General features: G+C 41.0%; 1 protein-coding gene across 1 annotated transcript in view; it reads left to right on the top strand.

Annotated features, from left to right (window-relative positions):
• Nucleotides 1-20580, top strand: part of EML6 (EMAP like 6) — an 88008-nt gene that overhangs the window by 35799 nt on the left and 31629 nt on the right. The window contains exons 6-17 of the mRNA XM_059843444.1: nt 338-473; nt 2499-2700; nt 6195-6332; nt 7528-7784; nt 8826-9038; nt 9681-9848; nt 10764-10870; nt 12703-12821; nt 13910-14096; nt 14718-14823; nt 17585-17678; nt 20372-20472. Of these exons, the coding sequence (XP_059699427.1) occupies nt 338-473; nt 2499-2700; nt 6195-6332; nt 7528-7784; nt 8826-9038; nt 9681-9848; nt 10764-10870; nt 12703-12821; nt 13910-14096; nt 14718-14823; nt 17585-17678; nt 20372-20472 (1828 nt within the window). The remainder of the gene's footprint in view (nt 1-337; nt 474-2498; nt 2701-6194; nt 6333-7527; nt 7785-8825; nt 9039-9680; nt 9849-10763; nt 10871-12702; nt 12822-13909; nt 14097-14717; nt 14824-17584; nt 17679-20371; nt 20473-20580) is intronic.

Here is a 20580-nt window from a genome sequence, read left to right as displayed (position 1 = left end):
TATTGCTTGTTTGCTTGACTTTGTTTATCACGGGTAACTCTTTACTTTAAGTGCTCCACTAGTTCTCCAATTGTCCTTGTCATAATATTACCAAACCTATATGTGAGGTTCTGCAGATAGGCTGTGTCACTGCTATTTGCACAAAGGTTTCTACATAAACCACTCGAGTGGAGCACTTGAAATAAAAGCTGTGTTTGCTGGTTTGCTTTCTGGATGGGCAACACTTCTGTGCCCAGCAGTTTCTGGCCTTTAACAAGAGTCTGTTTGAAAACGTTTGCTTTGTGTGTTTAAATTGCTTGTAAAGACCTTTAAAACTTGGGCTGCTGTTGGTTGACAGGCTGGAATTTTTAGTATGTATGCTTGTGAAGAAGGCTTTGCCACTGGAGGGAGAGATGGCTGCATTCGGCTGTGGGACACTGAGTTCAAACCAATTACTAAAATTGATCTCAGGGAGACTGAACAAGGATACAAAGGTAATGAGCTGTTCCTTTAATGGTTTTTCACACATCTGGATAATGGATTGTGATAGCATTTAATGTGAAGCATAGATGTCTCTGCATACTGCTGATTTTTTACTTAATGACTGTATTTATTTTTGGATCTGTGTTCCCTCTCTGACAATTCTGTAACCTGTGGAGTGTTCCATTGTTCATGGTATAAACACAGGGATGAAATCACTGCTCCCCTCCATGCAAATGCAAGAAGATAAGTGAGAACTAATTAAACACCTTAAGATGGGAGAATGAAGTTAGTTAATCCTTAGTTAATTAATTACTTGCAATTCATTTAGCTAATTGAGATTTTTGGAACCCAGTACTCAGAGATGCTGACCATCAGAACACTCTGCTCATGCACTTGGAATGGTAGCACTTGGCAGATTTGTTGGAGAGAATGTTATTAAATTGGTGATAATCACATTTGTTGAATCTAATCCTGCTTCCTGTGAGCTCAGTCATCACTTTATTTTATGATTTGAAGCATTTATAATCTCATGGGTCACAATGCACACTTTATCGAGGGTGTAGTGTTCACTCGTGGAATTTAGGCCTCAAAAAGACACCCAAGACACCCAAGCAGCAGTCCCTGTGCTCTGCACTCCTGGCTTTATGTAGGTTTTTGCAGCCTGAATCATAATGTTTAGCATGGATTTTTAGAAAACAGTAGCAACAAATAACCAAAAAGCAAAGATCTGGGCAAGTGAAAACTGCCTTTGAGGCTACTCCCGGTCTCTGGAAGTGGGGCTTCACTTTCAGCTGCCATTGGCACTGATGAATTTAAGCACATCTGAAGCCTCGAGCAGTGGTGGAGCCTTAATGCTTACCTGGGACCTTCTGTCCCTCCCTTCCAGTTATTTTTCCAAAGCATTTTGCAAAGGCATTGTCAGTCAAACAAACCCTGAGAGCAGATAATCTTTCTTCATGTGCAGTGTGTTCCCAGAGAACATTGCCTTTCCCACATCCCAAGGTGTGTTTGTATCCTAAATCTTAACAGTGTCCATCTTCCACCAAATTCCAGTCTGAATTCCATTGTGTGGTCATTGGTATGTACCAAGAAGAAGATGAAAGTCAGAACTTCACTATGAATTTAGCTAAGTCATCAAATGGCATTAAAAAAATTAAAAGCTGTTGGAAGTGGACAGGAAAATAAATTAGGATTAATTTAACCTTCTCAGGAGATGAGAATATTTTATTTATGTGACCAATATTTCACTGCATTATGTATTTGGTTCCAAAAAATGTGAAAATGATGATGTGGGTGACCTTGACTGCATGACAAATGGATTTTTTAATTCATTCACATTCACAGCATCCAGATCTATTATCCAAACTTTTTTTCATGTAGTGGAACAGAAAATGCAAACCCTGCAAGCAGTTGACCAGAGAGTGCTACCAAATTGATCAGCCTGCTGAGAGGGTGTTTTTGAGCTTGTGGTCAGTAAAATTCCAGTTGCAAAGTAGGGATCAGATTTGTGGAATTAGATTAAGTTCTTTCAAGGTTATACAAAGCAAAATTCTGTTGGTTTGAGTTTGGGGAGGAAGGATGTCTTTTTTTATGTTTTTTTTTTTTTTTTTTTTTTTAATAATCCACTTCAATTGAAGTGGAGAAGTGTGATAAATGGGCACAAGCCATTTAAATTCACCTTTAAAATTTTATTTGAATGCTCAAAAAAGTAAAGCACTGGAAAAAGGAATAAACCATCTTCAGTCACAGGAACCCCTTGACTAATATAAAATTTAGATCTTTAAATCCTGTGAAATGGAGCTGGTTTTTAAATTCCCAAGGTGTGCAGCAAGTGTGTTTTCCCAGGACTGAGTTTACTCTGTGTGCCAAATGGAGAAAATCTAACACAACTGCCTTGAGCTTTGAATCAGCTGGGATGTTCTGTGTGACCCCAGTGCCCAGGATGTCAGCTGGGAATGACCTCTGGAATTCCAGCGGTGTTGGCTGTGCCCCCCTGGCACAGCTGGCACTGAGGGCAGCTCCCGCTGTGCCCCCAGGCCTGTCCATCCGCAGCGTGTGCTGGAAAGCCGACCGCCTCCTGGCGGGGACACAGGACAGCGAGATCTTCGAGGTGCTGGTGAGGGAGAGGGACAAGCCCATGCTGATCATGCAGGGCCACTGCGAGGGGGAGCTCTGGGCCCTGGCCGTGCATCCCAAGAAGCCTCTGGCGGTCACCGGCAGCGACGATCGCTCCGTGCGGTAAGGCTGCATCGCTCCGTTCATTTCACTGCGGCAGATGCACCTTAACTTGTAATGGATTGACTTGCTGGCCTGATGCTGAGACTCTGTTGAGACAACATTTCCCCCCACCCCCCGTATTTTTCTGAGCAACTTTGTTTTTTCTCTTCAGTTTTCATATTTGGGTGCCACATGCCATGTAAAAATAATCCAAACTGATGTTCAAAATGTGCTGGATTTATATCTTCCGCTTGTATTATTGATTTAGTCCTGCTGTGTGCAGGGGTTCTAAGTGGGGAATGGTTGCCTCATACTTCTCTTCTGGTAATATTAAGCAACAAGCTTAAAGCCTTAATACTTTTGTCCAGTGTTTTACTCAGAAGGTATTTGCCTCAGCCTTGAGTGTTTAGGAAATCTGATCTAAAACTAATTCAGTTAAAATGCCAGAAAATGAGATAAATGAAAATGCACCAACGTCATAAGGGGAGGTGGAGGGGCTGGCACTGATCATTTCTGTCTGTGACCAGTGACAAGATCCAAGGGAGCAGCTGGAGCTGACTCAGGGGAGGTTTAGAATGGATATTAGCAACAGGTTCTTTCCCAGAGGTGGTGGGGCACTGACCAGGCTCCCCAGGGAATGGTCACAGTCCCGAGGCTGCCAAAGCTCCAGGAGTGTTTGGACAACGCTCCCAGGGATGCACTGGGGGGGATTATTGGGGTGTCTGTGTAGGGCCAGGAGCAGGACTGGTGATCCTCATGGGTCCCTTCCCACTCAGGATATTCTGTGATCCTGTGTTTAGTTATACCACTTGTGTCCTGAGGCTTTGCAGCAGCGTTTTTAAATTTTGTCCACATATTTGTGGACATTGTCACAAAGTCAAGGATGCTCCTTTTCCAGCTCAGACTCTTGTTGAGTCCACACCTACAGAGCTGCTGTGTGTTCTCTCCTGGGCATGGACTCTGCCTAGTAGAACAGATTATTTACCTGTGATCAAAGAGATGGGGGTTTTCCTGAATGCCAAAAATCCATCATCTACCACACACCCAGCTTCTGACTACTGCTCCTTCAGATTGGACATTATGATTCAAGCCTCTGCCTTGAGGCTTGCTGCCCACCTGGGATTTCTTTTTTCTTCTCTTTCAGTCTTTTCACTCATACTGGTTTCCTATCCCTGCCATCTCTCATCTCATTCTAACCCCAATTAAAATCCAGGTGGGAAACCCACAGAACTGCCAGTTGTTCTCTGCAGTTGTGTTTTCTTCCTGCTTCCCACAGGAGGATTATTTCTCTCAGTTTCTGCAAGGCATGAATGGTCTCTTCTGCTGGGGTTTGCCTGCCCAGTGTTACAGACAGGCACAAGTGTCCTGGCAGGGTGCAGGTCAGGTCTGGAGGAAGGGCTGCAAAGCTGGGATTAGCATTGCACTGCCCTCAAGCCAGTAAGCCCCACTAAGATGGGATTTCTTATCTTGAGCTCATCCCTTGGTGGGCAGAGTAATTCAGCTGCTGGAGCTGGAGAAGTTGCTGCTGACTCAGAGCCTGACCCAGCTCGTGCCCCTCCAGGAAGTGCTGCAGGATCTGTGTGCACATCAAACCTTGGTTAGTGCTGCTCTTATCATTCTTATCTCTGTTGGAGCAGTTATGATATCCCTGATGCCTTTGGATGTGCCATTCTCTCAAATGTGCAGGGATTTTACTGCCTGACATCTTTGAGCTGGATTTGAATGCTAGTGGGATTTTTTTATAGACTATGGCTTCATGTGAGGAATTCCAGTGAAACATATAAATACTTTCATTAAGATAAAAAAGTACACAAAAGGATTTTCCTACAATTTTCTGTAATATTTAAATTGCATCCACAGGGATGTTTCTGTATTGCCCTTCACTGGGTAATTTTTCTTAGTATTTGATTATCACACTATTCTTCAAAGAGTGGATATGTAATAGAAATCTAAATTGGTTTAGAAATAAAAGTATTTGGTGAGTCAGATGGTATTCTTGTGTCTGGGCTGTCTGAATGAGAAGGGGATTGACTGCATTTTTCCCTAGCCCAGCTGGGAGAAGTCTCTAGCCAAATATAGGTTTCTAACATTTTAAATTTCCAAAGCAAACCATCTCAACTAGGAAAGCTGCCTGTTCCCTCTCTCTTACCACAGGAACAGGGGAAAATTGTCATTCTCTGAAGGCATAGAGAATTATTTATTTCATTTATTTATTAAACTGTCATGTTTTGCAATTAGGCTTCCAGAGTATTGAAAAAACTGATTTATGTGGAAGCAACATTTTAGAGCAACAATTGTACCCTAGTGTTTTCTTCAAAATCTTTCCCAAGCCTTCCTGGTTCGTTCCTTGTTATGTTGGGCTCACAGTTTCTGCCTTGTGGGACTACAAGATTCTTGATCCTTCTTCATGCTTGTCTTTGAAAACAGTTTTAATGTCCCACATTCGTTTATTTTCCACCTTCTTTTCCGGCTCCATCCAAGTTGTGTTTGTGTGTTTATTCCAGTGCCAACAACAGAACTTCTCCTTTGGAGCCTCTTGTGCTCCCAGTGCCTCCCAGCTCCCTGTGCAGAGCCAAGCTCAGTAGCATCCACATGCTTGGTGCCAGTGCCTTCAGTAAAAACAGGAGTTGTTACTGTTCCAGAGCCTTTACTGTAACTCACAGCAGGATCTCCCATCCAGCCTGGGGGTTCCTTTCTGGCCAGCTTTGCTCTGCAGCTCACTCCAGTGTCACGTTACAGTTCTTGCACAAATTGTTCTTTTCTCCAGTTTAGCACATAATCACATCTGCTGGTTCATAACTCACATATTTTACTGAAGATGTTATCATTGATGAATCTATTCTCAAAACAAAGATAGTTGGGTATTGTTGTCTTAATTCTTCTACCCTGAGAGAGGTCTTTTATGCATTTTTCCCCATCATTTCACTTGTTCTTTAAATTTCCAAGTCTTTCAGACTATGGAGATCTGATGGGCCAACCTGTAGTGATTTGGGAAGCTCCTTCCATTCCTTCAGAAAAATATAGGGGCATGATTTGCCTTTATCTTGGGGCATAATTGACTGCTTGATTCTTTTTAATTGCACTGATGTGAATGAGGGAATCAGTATGCAGTTCTGTCTCCTAGCTCGTTCAGAGTTAGGACAAGAAAGTCTTCCCTGTGGTTGGAATGTTGATGTTCCCTGAGTGTTGCTTTCAGTGAAAATGTCACTCTGAGCTGCATTGACGCTTCCTGCTACAGAAGCTTCATTTTTATTATTCACTTTGGGGAATTCAGTCAGATAAGTGAAGTCTGGAAATAACACCAGATGATGATGTAATTGAGCTTCACTCTGTTTTCTTCTACCACAGTTGTGTTCAGGTGGAAAGGAGCTCAATCCTTTACACAATATTAACACAAGGGGTGAGTGCAAGTGATTTTCCCAGCTGAGTTAGACCTTTGGGGTTCCTCTTGAAGACACCCAAATCCTGGGCAGTCAGGAAAAGCCCCCTCCTGCTTTCCCTTCCCTTTGGGGCAGGTTGTGGAGCCTTGCTGACCATGCCTTGATCGCTCGCTGCAATATGGAAGAGGCCGTACGGAGCGTGTCCTTCAGTCCTGACGGATCCCAGCTGGCACTTGGGATGAAGGATGGCTCCTTCATTGTCCTCAGAGTAAGGTAAGATGAAAAACCACTGGGTATCTTATCAGAAGAAAAAGAAATAATAATTGCAGGTGCATCAATATCCCTTTTAAAAGGTGGTAGTTTGGCAAAGAGGAGAAAATCTATGCTTTAATAAATATCAAAATATTAGTTCTTAGGAATAATGTTGATAAAATTTAGAATTTTCAAGTTTGGCTCTTTTCCTGTAGTCTGAAGATTTACAGGTATTTAGTGAGGAAAAAGTGCATAACAGAGAGAACAGAGTTTGGAGAGGGATCTTCTTCACTGATTATGTATTTCCTGTCATACACATACCAGGCAAAATAATTGGTCACCAAAAGACATTTTTAAGTCAAGATAAACCTGAATTTTTAAGTCAAGGTAAACCTGAATTCTACTTTTTATGTAAGTGGAAAGCCTTTTTCTACATGGCTGCATCTTAAGCATTTTCTGTGTGAAATGCTGTTATGGAGGGCACACAAAAGCAGGTAAAGCCTCAAATTGGCCATAGAGTGAAATAGCCAAACTTCCAGTGTGATTTTAAAACACAACAGCTGTTTTCATTGATACCTGGAAGGGTTTACCCCCTCCTGACTATTTTCCATACATTTACAGTCTCCATACATTTTCCAAACATATACTTTAAATACTTGGAACTCTAAACTGATAGAAGGGAAAAAACTGGGAAAACCCCTATAATGCTCTGATTTAATGACTCTAACAAAACTTAAATGAGCTGTTCATATTCATTTAAAAGCCTTCCCAGTGACTATTTTTCTAAAGAAGTTAATCATCTTTGTCTCCCAGTAATCTTGTCCTTGTTAATTTGTCTGATGGCTCCTAGAAATCTCTGCCTTGGGTTAGGAATGCTTCTCCTTTCAGGAACCTGCTTTTAACAGTGCTGTGTGTCAGGATTTAAAAGATAAACTTACAAAATGTCTCTCAAGAAACTCTGGTTGGATGCTTCTAGCAGAGCTTCATTAGAGCAGGTGAAGAGAGTGAGGAACATGGTTGACAGGCAGAGTGGTTCCTATCTGCTGCTTAAAAAATGCTTAGAATCAATAGAAGCAATAGGAGCTATCCATGAAAAAAAAGGATATTTAAAGCAAAATCTAATTTCTGTTGCACAAATTATTCAGTACATCTATCTTATCTGTGGCTTGCAAACTGCTGGTTGTCCAGCTGTCACTCTCCCCTGTGGCTCCTGCAGGGACATGACCGAGGTGGTTCACATCAAGGACCGCAAGGAGGTGATCCATGAGATGAAGTTTTCCCCAGATGGCTCCTACCTGGCCGTGGGCTCCAACGATGGGCCCGTGGACATCTATGCCGTGGCCCAGAGATACAAAAAAATTGGGGAATGCAGCAAATCCTCCAGTTTCATCACTCATATTGACTGGTCTGTGGACAGCAAGTTCCTGCAGACCAATGATGGTGCTGGAGAGAGGCTCTTCTACAAGATGCCCTGTGAGTTTACAAGGGGTTTGTGTTATGAATTATTAAATTTTGGTTTTGGTTGAAGAGAATGCCACAAATATGATACAAATATTACAGGTGAAAGTGGAGTTTCCTGGCTTGAACACAGAGAAATACCCCCTGCTCGTTTTTTCAATCACTGAATATCCTCTGCTTTAAGGAAAAACTGTCTCTGCTGTGTAAATTGCTTTTTTTTCATAGAAACTTTTACAACTTGACTAACTCTTAGGTAACTACCAAAGCCCCTCTGTCCCTATTGCCCTTCCTTGATGAATGATTCCTGTTAGTGATCAGAATGTTTTTAAGATTGTAACTGAAAACAGGAGAACTGTTTGAGTTCTCAGCTCGAATTGCTGAGGTTCTCCATGTAAAAGCTTGTTGGTAGAAACAACACCCATAGTTAATTTATTTATTCTCCCTCTTATTTCAGAATGCTTTCTAATATTTAGAGGAAACTTTTGCAGAAGAGAGATTTAGAAATAAAAAATTTGGGCTTTCTGAGCTAGTTTGGCAGCCTTAAATAACTCTAAAACAGCCCCTGTAGGTAGAAAGTACCAGTACAGAGTGGCTGACCGACCAAATACTCAATTTCAGGGATTCAATGTGGATGAAAACTCCTACTAGCACATGAGCATGATTTAAAATTGTGTATTATTCATCTTCTAGCACTTGAAAGTGTTCAAGGAACTCATGCTATTCACAGTACTTTCTACTGAAGGCATTTCTTTGGTAGATTTGGAATTATGAAGTTTTTCCACTTTCATATGTTTTTATCATGCCAATCCTAATTAGCATACTAATTCTCATTAGTATTCTAATTATTTCTAATGCAGCTGCATTAGAACTCCTCAGATGTGTGCTGTCCTCAAACACCACAAATGGGAGATTATAGTAATTTAAAGGAGATTGTGACTCTTCTTAATTGAGGTTAAAAATTAATTGCAACTAGAATACACAGATAAATATGACGAAAAGAAACAGAGTTTCTAAAAAGCACATGATGAAATTGGTTATTCACCTGCACATTTTCAGCTGGGAAACATCTAACGAGCAAAGATGAGATCAAAGGAATTCACTGGGCTTCATGGACCTGTGTGATAGGATCTGAAGTGAGTGGAATTTGGCCAAAGTACACAAACATCACAGATGTCAACTCTGTGGATGGGAATTACAACAGCTCCGTGCTGGTGACTGGTGATGACTTTGGCCTGGTGAAATTATTCAGATTTCCATGCCTAAAGAAAGGTAAGATGGAATTTTGTATGGCTGAAAAATGCAAGATTTACCTCAACACTGTATCAGTGTATTTTCTAATGAGGCTTTTCATTCTGGTGTAAAATTCCAATGAGTGTGTGCACAATTCCTGTGAGTATTAATGGATACAGAGACCAGACTTTAACCCTCTCTGTGTAGTTGTTTTTAGAAGTGTTGAGAATGTGTGGCTGCTTCCTCAGGATTTGCACTGTGCCAAGCATAAAGCCAGCAATCCAAATCAAACAACCTTTTGCCTTTCTGTGAGCTTCAGTGTTTAATTTGATATCACATCTCAGTGTATTTTCAAAATTTGTGTTTTAGGAAAAATGTAATGCATGTGTTGAGTTCACACTGGCACTCATGGCCAGAAAGGTGAAAATTAAACCTTGTGTGTTTCTGGTACTTCCTGCCTAGATTGAAGTGCTTTTCTGACAACTGAAGATATTGCCCATATTATTTTATGCCACTTATTTTTATATCATAATTAATTTTGTATCACCATATCAAATGAGGCATTTGAGTATTTTTTGGTTTTCAGATTTCACAAGTGTATGTTTCTATTAGGAACCTAACTACATTAGTATAAGGTTAATTTTTCCCCTTACATAACAACAGTTCTCCTCTTGTTTCCAGGAGCTAAATTCAGGAAATACGTTGGCCACTCAGCCCATGTCACCAACGTGCGCTGGTCCCACGATTTCCAGTGGGTTTTGAGCACGGGAGGTGCTGATCACTCCGTTTTTCAGTGGAGGTTTGTTCCAGAAGGGATAACCAATGGCATCCTGGAAGCCTCTCCACAAGGTAAACATCACCTCTGTTCAAGTATTTGTTAAATTAAATCAGCAGAGAATGCAGCACTGCTGGAAGAGCTCTTATTGATTTAACAGGAAAGAAAAATTCATGATTCTTTGGAATTGCATGTACTCAGCATGTTTGGGACATTGAAGCTCTCAAAGACAAGCCTTGGTTTGAGCCATTAAAAGCTGCTGCACTCTGCAGCATTTGTGTTTGGGAATACATAAACAGCATTCCTCAAAGTGTGTGGAAGAAAACATTTAGAGGGACTGGATAATTAAATTTTCAAGCTATCTAACTTGGATTCAGAGGCTGCACTACATGTGTTTAATTGTTTAATTTTATTTTTCAATGCAATCTCAAATATCTCACCACAAATTTCTCATATTTATGCAGTAGCTGTACTTCAGATATTCTTCTTGTTATAGTCATGATCTTTATAATATCCTACCAAAGCCATATGAACTGTGTCATGGTGGTTGCTAAAATTGGGATTCCCTGCAGCAGAAGGGCAAAATTTCACTCTGTACATGCACAATTTGGTAAATCATCTAAATTACAGCAAATATTTTAAGCACAAAGAATGATCAGTGAAAGCTTTTATTTGTCATTTGTGTGTGTCTGCTCTGCAGACCCTGTTTTGAAAGCAGAATTCTCTGGTGCTGGAACTGTACCAGTAGCTGCTCAGTGATTTTGCTTCTCTCTGCCACCTTCCTGCCCCGGGCAGGGAAACAGGAGAGACAGAAATGAAGCCTGACACATTCAGTCAGCCCCCATGACTTTTACAAGCTGCTTGAGCTTCCAGATTTCTTGAATACTGCTTTGCCCATAGTCTAAATTATATAAAAATGTCACATACTATTTTCCTGTGATTTAATGTGTTTGGTAGATTGATTTTTAATTTATTTTTTTTTAAAGCAGAGGGTGGCGTTGATTCCTACAGTGAGGAATCAGATTCAGATTTATCTGACGTGCCAGAGTTGGATTCTGACATTGAGCAGGAAGCTCAAATCAACTATGATCGCCAGGTGAGTGTGAAATAACACCCAGGGCCAATTACCTGGCAAGTTCCCATCACTGTTCAGCAAAGAGAGGAAGTTTACTGCTGACTCATAGACTGCTCTCAGTTATTTTGATGGTATTCAGCTGATTATGCAACCAATCTACATAAACCCTTGAGCTGGAGATGAGAATTTGAAAAGGTTTGGAGAAAAGAATTTAAAAGTGTTTTGGAGATTGGAAGGAGATCTTTAAGGTCCCTCCCAAGCCAAACCACTCTGTGATTTGGACTCTGTTTACAAGTCACTTAACCTGGTTCCAGGAGCTGTTGTCATTGAGAGTTGAGTATTGCCTGTCCCCTTGTCCAGTGAGCTCTCAGCTGCAGTGGGGAAAGGTCAGAAATTCCTGTATTAAGAGGGATCTTGTACTGGGTGGGGAATCACAGAGTAAGTTGATTCGTGTTGGTTTAAGGGATTTAATGGCTGGCACGGGGCTGCTTTCTGGAATGTGGGAAGTTCACCTCTAACATTGCAGGCTTTAGGCAAGGGCATCCTTTATCTTTTCACCTCACTTTCTAGACTGCAATGAATTGCATAGGTCTTTCTGCCAACAGCTTATTTCACCTGTTTATTACAGAGATCAATCATGATTGACAAATGAAACAGATTTTGCCAAATTCTCTCCCTTCCCTTTCATTCACTCCCAGTTTCACTGGAGTGCTGGTCATTCTCCTCCTCCCCTCTTCCTCCTGATTTTCCATCTGTATTCAAATCAGTCATCATCCTCCTCCACACACTGTCTGTGTGTCAAAAAGGACATCTGGCTTTAAAAACTACAAGTGACAATATCATTGCAGGCAGTTCAAGAGCAATATTCCAAGGAGGTTAATGCATGGGAAAACCAGAAGCATCTTTAAAATAGCATCTCTCATGGGAAATGGGAGACAGCCCCAAGCAGAAGCTGCATTTGGCATTTTGTTAAAGGAAATAATTGACAAAGGCATAGGGAAATAAAAACATTAATCTTATTTTGAGAATTGGGGTTTGGTTTGGGTTTTTTTTTTTCTTTTTAATATTATTGCTGAAGCAGCAGAGTGGATTTTACATTTTGAGATGCATCAAAACATGATGTCCCAGTATTTTGTTTCACTGAGTTTGTTTCTTTGTCTTCCTTTCTTCCAAAAATCCAGTGTTGCTTCTTGGAAGTCAGGTAGTTTTCTGTGGGAGTGGCAATTTTATTGTCCGTTTGTCCAAGAAATGTAGGCACAGAAAACAGACGCTAAAGCTACGTTTCAGCATTGTGATGGATTTTGTTTGGGGATGCTTCAAACACTTTTAGTATCTCCACAGAGTTTTAGCATTTCTAAAGTGTTTAAATGGAAAGTATTTTGTGTATTTATAGATCTGTAATTGTACTTTGGGGTTGTGGACACATTGGCAGATCACTGAAGTAGTTTTGGTTCCTGTGTATTTCACTGTAATTCTGAGGTAGAAGCAGTTCTTCATGCTCAGCTTTGAGCTTGGACACTGCAGCACAGATGAAATTCAAAAACACCTGGAGACTCCCAGTCACCATTTACATTGCTTTTCACAGAGTGATACTGGAATCTTCTAGAAAGAGTCCACTCTGCTGCTGCTGCCCCAGACTGCTGTTCTGGGCCACTCAGACCAGGAGAATTCATTGTCCAGGAAACATTTATTATCATCTGAAGGCTGGGGACAATAGTGCCTGGCTCTGCATTGTAACCACTCTGCATCACCTTAGCATCTCCTAAATTTCATGCTTAAAGTCACTTTCACTCACATACACAAATATTTAGAAAACCAGAGATGCGCAGTTAACTTTAGCAATTCTTCTTTAGGTTTACAAAGAAGACCTACCTCAGCTGAAACAGCAAAGTAAAGAGAAAAACCATTCTGTGCCCTTCCTTAAGAGAGAGAGAGCGCCTGAGGACAGCTTGAAGCTGCAGTTTATACATGGGTAGAGTAACATCAAATAATCTTTGCTATTTCTGATTGATTAACATTGCTGGGGTGCTCTAACAACTTGTATCAGAGCATAAGCAAAGCATTTTTTTGGTGCTTACCCACAATTAATTTGTGATTGTTTCTGTGGTAATTTGTAGAATATCAGATATAGATTTTCTATTTTCAGCTTTATTTCGGGCTGGGTGGAGCTCTGAGCAACCTGGTCCAGGGGGAGATGTCTCTGCCTATGGCAGGAGGTGGAGCTGGGTGATCCATAAGGACCCTTCCAGCCCAGCCCATCCCATGATTCTCTTTGTTAAGGAACAGGGGAAGCTTGTAACTCTGATAAGTGATACATCAGTGTTGAGTTTTACGAAATTACATTTTATACTTGTTGCACACTACACCTGATGTTTCCTGGAGTCTCTGTTAATTGCTTGTGATAGCTGTGATTTGTTCAAATGCTTGATAGATTTCTGCTCCAATCCGATTCCTCGTGAAGCTTACCAGGACACAATTCTATGTGAAATCAGTGCTGATTTATTAAATAACCCTTGAGAAGATCCCTGAATTCCTGCTCTTGGTGGGAGCAGTCTCTGTGATATTTCTGAGCTCAAGCTGTCCCTGCAGGACTCCTTTCCTTTAACACACAAATGATTTGTAGCACAGATTTCCCAAGAGCTGTGGGGCAGCCACGAGGTGTTTGGGTTTGCTGCAGGTACAGGGGCTGTGACTGCAGGAACAACCTGTTGTACACCCAGGCAGGGGAGGTGGTTTATCACATCACCTGCAGCCAGGTGTTTGGTGTTTGCTGCAGGTACAGGGGCTATGACTGCAGGAACAACCTGTTCTACACACAGGCAGGGGAGGTGGTTTATCACATCACCTGCAGCCAGGTGTTTGGTACAGGAGCTATGGCTGCAGGAACAACCTGTTGTACACCCAGGCAGGGGAGGTGGTTTATCACATCACCTGCAGCCAGGTGTTTGGTGTTTGCTGCAGGTACAGGGGCTATGACTGCAGGAACAACCTGTTGTACACCCAGGCAGGGGAGGTGGTTTATCACATCACCTGCAGCCAGGTGTTTGGTGTTTGCTGCAGGTACAGGGGCTATGACTGCAGGAACAACCTGTTCTACACACAGGCAGGGGAGGTGGTTTATCACATCGCTGCTGTGGCCGTTGTCTACAACCGGCAGCAGCACTCGCAGCGCCTCTACCTCGGCCACGACGACGACATCCTCAGCCTCAGCATCCACCCCATCAAGGACTATGTGGCTACTGGGCAGGTGAGGAATTTGAAGAGACTGCAACAATGTTTTTATATAGAATTAGAAAAAAATGCCATTCTCCTTTTCCTTAAATGTATTGATTCCTCCTAAATCTGGGCAAACCGAATGTTGCTTCCTATTTCCCTGCCAGAACTGTTGGAGGTGATTATGAAACCATTCCTATATATCATAAACACTGCCAGTCTTGTGCTATGGCCTTTAAAAGTCTTATATTTACTTTTAATCTATCACGTAAAACACAGAAGCTGCATTTTATCTCCTTCCTAGGAGGTTTTGGACTACCATGACTCAGTTGCAGTATTTTTGACCTGTAGGAGCTTTCAACAGCCATGCTCAGATAAAAGCTGATGGGCACTTTCCTGATATCTGGTACTGAATATGATGTATTCAGTGTATACATGCACATTCAGACATCAGGATAAATGATAGCATGAATACTGATAGTTTTAGAGACCATCCACTGATATTTCTCTGAATGAGAAAATAAATCTTGAAAAAGATAAAATAGGACAAATGACAAACCTCTGGAGAGTTTTAAAGCTATGATAATGCTAATTACTGTTATTGGTGTGCTTTGAACTTCTGTGGGCAGAGAGCCCAATTAACCCTCTGATCTAGGTTGGAAGAGATGCTGCTATCCATGTTTGGGACACCCAGACCCTGAAATGTTTGTCATTGCTCAAAGGCCAGCACCAGAGAGGAGTGTGTGCACTGGATTTTTCAGGTGAGCCACAGCCTATGTTTATATAAAGGAGTAATTTAAAAGCAATCCTTGTGATGCAGTGTCAATTCAAAGAGGTGTAAAATTGCAGCCAGTACCAATTTTACATGGAAGCTTGCTGATTTGGGATAAAAATAGTGTGTGTAGTGAAGTCAGTCGTGGGCCTTTGGTCACTTGGTCAATGATTGATTTTGGTGGTGTCTTGTAGATAATACCAAGTGTGCAGTTGGAATTCTGGTCACTGTCTGCATGGTGGTGTGAGAGTTTTAAAGTAGACAGGATGGTGACTCAAAGCATATGAATGAGTTGGAAATGTCACCTCTGGGCTTATCCAATTCTTCTCATTTGCTAACAATTGCCACATTTTTCAGTGAGTTTACAGAAGAAGTAAATATGACAAACAGTTGTCTGCTGTCTCTCCCACTTGTCTTTCCAAGCTGGCTGCCCTAAGCTGTCTCAGTTTTTAAGGGATAATTCCTCTGTGCAGCTCTGAAGAATATCATCCATATGGTGGACTTAAATACTTCTGTATCTTCATAAAAGGACTTGAAAATTCATTCTCCCTTCTTCTATTAAAAAAAAAAAAGAGATTACTTTATCTGAACTATCCTGTCCTTGATCTGATTTTTTTCTTCAATTAAACATAGCTTATTTCATATTCTGCTCTCCAGAAGTGTGCTAAGAATTCATTAGGATGTAGATCCCATTTGTAAGACAAGACTATACAAAAGAAGTTTGACTTCCACAAAGATAAATCTGTGGAACTCAGACATATTCCACTATCAGGAGAGGAGCCCTGGTGTTCATCCAAGAGCTGGAATTCAAATGTGAAACTGCTGACCCACTGTGGTATATAAGCTCACTCTGAAAGGAGATAAAGTGCCAGAAGGAAGAAAAATGGATAAGAATGATTTAACTGGTATTAGATAATGTGCATAGATGTCAAAAAACTTCTTAAGATCCTTAATTGAGCAAACATTCCTATATTTGAAATTTCTTTGTGGTTTGAATTTTTAACACCAAGAAAATTGCTGTCCAAGTAGGAATATTCTGGATCTTGGAACCCATGTACCTGTAGAGAATAAACTGGCCAAATATTCTCTGGGCATAAATCTGTAAAAAAATACTGAATGTCTTTTAAAAAGTAGCAACCACTCAACATTACAGTGTTGCTTTAGGACCTGATCCTGAGAATAATGCACACACTGCATTCCTCACTGGCTTTAGTTGGGATTCTTGGCATGGACAGGGACAGAGAGCTGAGCAATGTGCACCTCCCTGCAGGATCAGAGGCTGCACTGCCCTGTGTAGGGGATTTGCATTGTCTTAATAACAGAGCTTTCAAAATTAGGTTCAGATCACACTGTTTGGAGCTTAAAGATAGAAACCTGGAGCTCCCAACCTTTTCTGGCTGTAGTTGATGCAGCAGCTGACTTTTCCCCCAGTTCTCTCTGCCCTCACTCTCTCTCTAAACCATCAGCTGCTGCCCATTTCTGAAAGCTGAGTCCTTCTTGCACAGCCCTTCTCAGGACACTGTGATTCCGAGAGGATCATTTCATTCCTGCAACGTTTGGCTGTGCCCTCTGGTGGCTAAGTTAACATTTATACCTTGGGATATTATTTGGAGGCTATAGTCCATATTAGTGCACAAACCTCCTGTTTCAAATGAATAAGTTTAAATTGTTGTGTTGTTTGGGAATTTTTTAAATAAACTCAGTTTTTGTTTCTTGCCCTGTATTTTCACTTCATTTCTTCCTGCCTTATTCTGCTTCTTCCACTTGGTCCTGTTTCTTTCTTACTGATTCCTAAATTCCCCTTCTTCTTCTTGACTTGCTTCTAGTAGGACTCAGTCATTAAAGACTGTAAGAACTTACTCGGCCCTGTGAACTCTGCAGTAGTTCTGATGGAGTAATTTACACCAGTGACTCTCTTTTTCTTCTTGAAGTCAAATATACCCAAGCTGAGTCCTTCACATCATTCATTTCTGTGAGAAGCCCGTTCCCAGATCAGTGCTCTTGTTCAGTCTCCACCCAGCTCTGCTTCCTCCAACTGTGACTCTTCTGCAGTTAAAAAAGCCAGGCAGGTGGTCAGCTCCTCCTGCACCTTATAAATTGTCTTATCATAACCTGCAATAATCATGGCTTAGTTTTATAAACTTTGTAGAATGTCAGGACAGAAATTTGTCTCTAAAACTTTCTAGAGATGGTTGTGTTTATCATTATTTTATACATGTGGCAAGAGTGCCTGGGTACTGTTGAATTATGGATGATTTTCTCTTCTGGCTTTCCTTTCTCTCATTATCAGTCCTGCTGTGTCTTTCCTGCAGTGAAAGTGAAGATAGCCAGCAGTTATTTTTAGCCTTAAAATTTTATATCGTATTTATAGTTTCAGCACCCTGCCTGTGAACATTTCATACACTAGTAAATCTCTGCACCATTTCAAGCAAAGAAAAGAAGCATTATCTATCAGAAACATTTCAAATAAAATGCAGCGTGAATTTAGAGTGTTTGAGCTTTATGAATTGAATTTCATTGCCTTGTTTGATCTTCCCTATTTTCCTTGTACTTACACATAGGAATGTTTTGTGTCTGCCTTTGGGAAAGATCTGAACTCCAATTTCTCAAACTATTAGTTTGGGGTTTTTTTACTTCATTTATAATACCCCATTAGAAATTCAGTTTGCAGTGTGATTGTTGGTTCATTGCCTGTTACATTTTCAGCTAAAGCCTGAGCACCTTTAACACTCAGTATTGCTTCTGTACAGCTGATGGGAAATGTTTGGCTTCTGTGGGGCTGGATGATAACCATGCCATTGTGTTCTGGGACTGGAAAAAGGGAGAAAAGCTGGCAACAACCAGGTAAGGATACCCACAGTTTAAAATCCCCTCTGATTACTTTTTGACTGAATAACATCATTCACATTTTTCCTATGAACAAAGAATTAAAGAACTCCCCTCTGAAAGCAGGATGGTGTTTCAGAGCAGCATACACTGATTAAAATCCTGGGGATGCACAGCCCAGTGTTTGGAAATCGTGTGATCTATTTCTGTCAGGAGTTCCTTGTCCTTTCTGTTGGGAGAGCCACATTGGCACTGTACTTTGTTTCAGGCTTTTCAGGTGAAGTTTAATACTTTCTTCCAGTTTTGTGTCCTGGCTTAGGGAATGTCACCAGAGGTGTCATTTCCTTGATGTGTTCAATGATGTGCTGGGTTCCATCAATAACCAGATCACTTTCTAAAAGGAAAAAAGAGTTCCCTTTATTATATATATATATGTGTGTGTGTGTGTGTGTGTATATATATTTCAATCACTGCTGATCCAGCCTTTCTTCTGAGCCAGCTATTTCTGACCCATTTTTTCTTCCAATTGCCAATGGAAAGCTCAACTACTAACCTGACAGTGAGGAGTCCTTTGTGCTTTCTGGAAGGGACCAATGCTGGGAAGAGAATTGGGTTAAAGTTCCATGTTTGCTGTTTTATACTCAACTGTTGGATTGCAGCAATAGCTGTTCAGTGTAGGAGAATCAAACACTTTGAGAACCTGGTTTCTGTCTCAGCCTTGGACAAAGCAAGTGTGCCCCTGGCCACCAGGACTGAGCAGAATTCCTGTCAGTGTGGATGCATGTACCAGAAAGGCAAGGAGAGAATTCCATTTGCTCTCTGCAAGCATGTAATGTAGCATTGCTCAGTAGAAATTGTTAGCATAGCTGCAAAAAAGTGCCTGTGAAAGGTAATTTACTTTAATTACTATGTGGTGACATGTTGCAGAAGAAATGAGATTTTCTGGTGGCAGCAGTCTCTGTTAGTAGCGTACCATTACTGAAGAAATCAGTGGTTTACTCCATGTGTGTGTACCACAGTCTGTTAGCTCTACAATTTCATCTCAGACATCCAGTTTATTAGGCAGTGAGGGTTTAAATCCTGTCTAAAATCTGTGCTGGAGGCTTTGCTTAGCAACAGCCCTGGCTGTGTTGTAAAACGTGACATTTTCCTGGGCTTTGCAATCCCAGTTCTGCTGTCCCCAGACAGATTGTGCTTGACTTGCAAGCAAAGAAATACTTTATATATTCCCACGCTGACCTTTAAGCTTTTAAAAACAAGATAATGATAAGCTGTGTCACTACCTGGCTGCTGGTGCTCCCAGGACAGATAAAACATGGAGCACTTGGGTTCTTTTCACCATGTAATGCTGCATGCACCCAATGGAACTATTATTGCTCATCTGTTATCTTGAAAATATGCAGGGTGCTCACAGAGAGCAGAAAAATGAATGTATCTTCTAAAACCTTCCAGTTTAAATCATTGTTTAAATTTTAACAGTGCCTAAAGGCAACTCTCCTGTTCTGGTGAGCACAGGAGGGCAGAGAGAAAGAGACCAAAGCCCTCACGTGGCCTTGCACACAAGAATAAAAGAGCATCACCTTACAACTATATGGACCCATGTAAACCTGAAAAATGGGTGTCCATTCACCACGTACAGACACTCATTATGAATATTCTGCAGTTATATTTACTTTTTCTGAATGTTCTTTTTGCTTAATCTTTCTAGGCTGATTTATTTCAGCATGACTTCTCAGGTTTTTGGGGGGTTTTTTTTGTTGCAACACTAGGAACACTCTTATTTATTTGCTTTAATTGTTTCAGAGCTAAATTATGCAGCTTGTTTCCCTGTCCTGGCTCTCCTAGCTCCTGTCTAATTCCATTAAAATCCTTGTTGAGTAAGTTGGAACCAAAGACCTCTGCACTGCAGGATGATGTGCTGCAGATGTCAAAGGTGGCCAGGACTGGTTTGCATCCAGCCTGATCCACTAAAAGGGAATACTGACCCTGAGAGGGGTTTCAGAACCACGTGATTTTCTAGATCTGCTGAGCCTGTCAGGGAGAAGTGACTCAATCCTAGCACAAAACCTGCAGATTATAGTGAAAAGCTCGTGCTTCCTGCTTTGGGGGTTTATAAAACACTGACATGGATATAATCCATGCTTTACACCTGGGAATAGTTTTTCCTTTCATAAGACCCGAGCTTGTAAATTCTCATAAATAGGTCAACAAGCATAACTTCAGTTACCCAAGAACTAAACCTGGAGGTGAATGTGCTGCTGAGTGAACTGCTTCCTACACTACAATTTTATAATTCATTATTTTATTTTCCATCTTGAAGCCCACAGATTAAACACTTCCTCATTTTTCCTGTCAGAGTATCTTTTAATATTTATTGAGTTCCCATCCATTTAAAGACTTATCTTGACCTTTATGTCTTCTCTTAATTGCCTTGACCTTTATTGCCTGCTCCTTTGTAATGACTTAAATGAACTGAGAATCAGTGGGAGAGGATTTTTATTCCCCACATTTCTGTCGTCCCCACATGGTGTGTGCTCAAATTCTTCCTGCCAGCTCCATGAAGCAAAATCCCAGAACAAAGCCCTTGCAGATTAGAAATATGGCTCTGTACTTTTTGCTAGATGGAGAAGTGATTTATATCAATGATTTAATTAGTCTGAAATCTTAAGTCATCTCTTGCCAAGCTTTTAAAATGTCTACCTCTATTGCAGGGGCCATAAAGATAAAATATTTGTAGTGAAGTGTAATCCACATCATGTGGACAGACTGGTCACGGTTGGGATGAAGCACATCAAATTTTGGCAGCAAACAGGTACTGTATTGAATATTTTATATTTGATTAACATGGGAATTTGTGAATATTTTTAATACAGGAACATCATGTTCCCAGTTTAAGAATTTGTTTTATTCGTTAAGCTTT

The sequence above is a fragment of the Haemorhous mexicanus genome, chromosome 3 (genome assembly GCF_027477595.1).
Source record: "Haemorhous mexicanus isolate bHaeMex1 chromosome 3, bHaeMex1.pri, whole genome shotgun sequence".
In the NCBI taxonomy this organism is placed as follows: Eukaryota; Metazoa; Chordata; class Aves; order Passeriformes; family Fringillidae; genus Haemorhous; species Haemorhous mexicanus.
The sequence above is the reverse complement of the archived record's forward strand: the minus strand, read 5'-3'. Positions and strand labels throughout refer to the sequence as shown.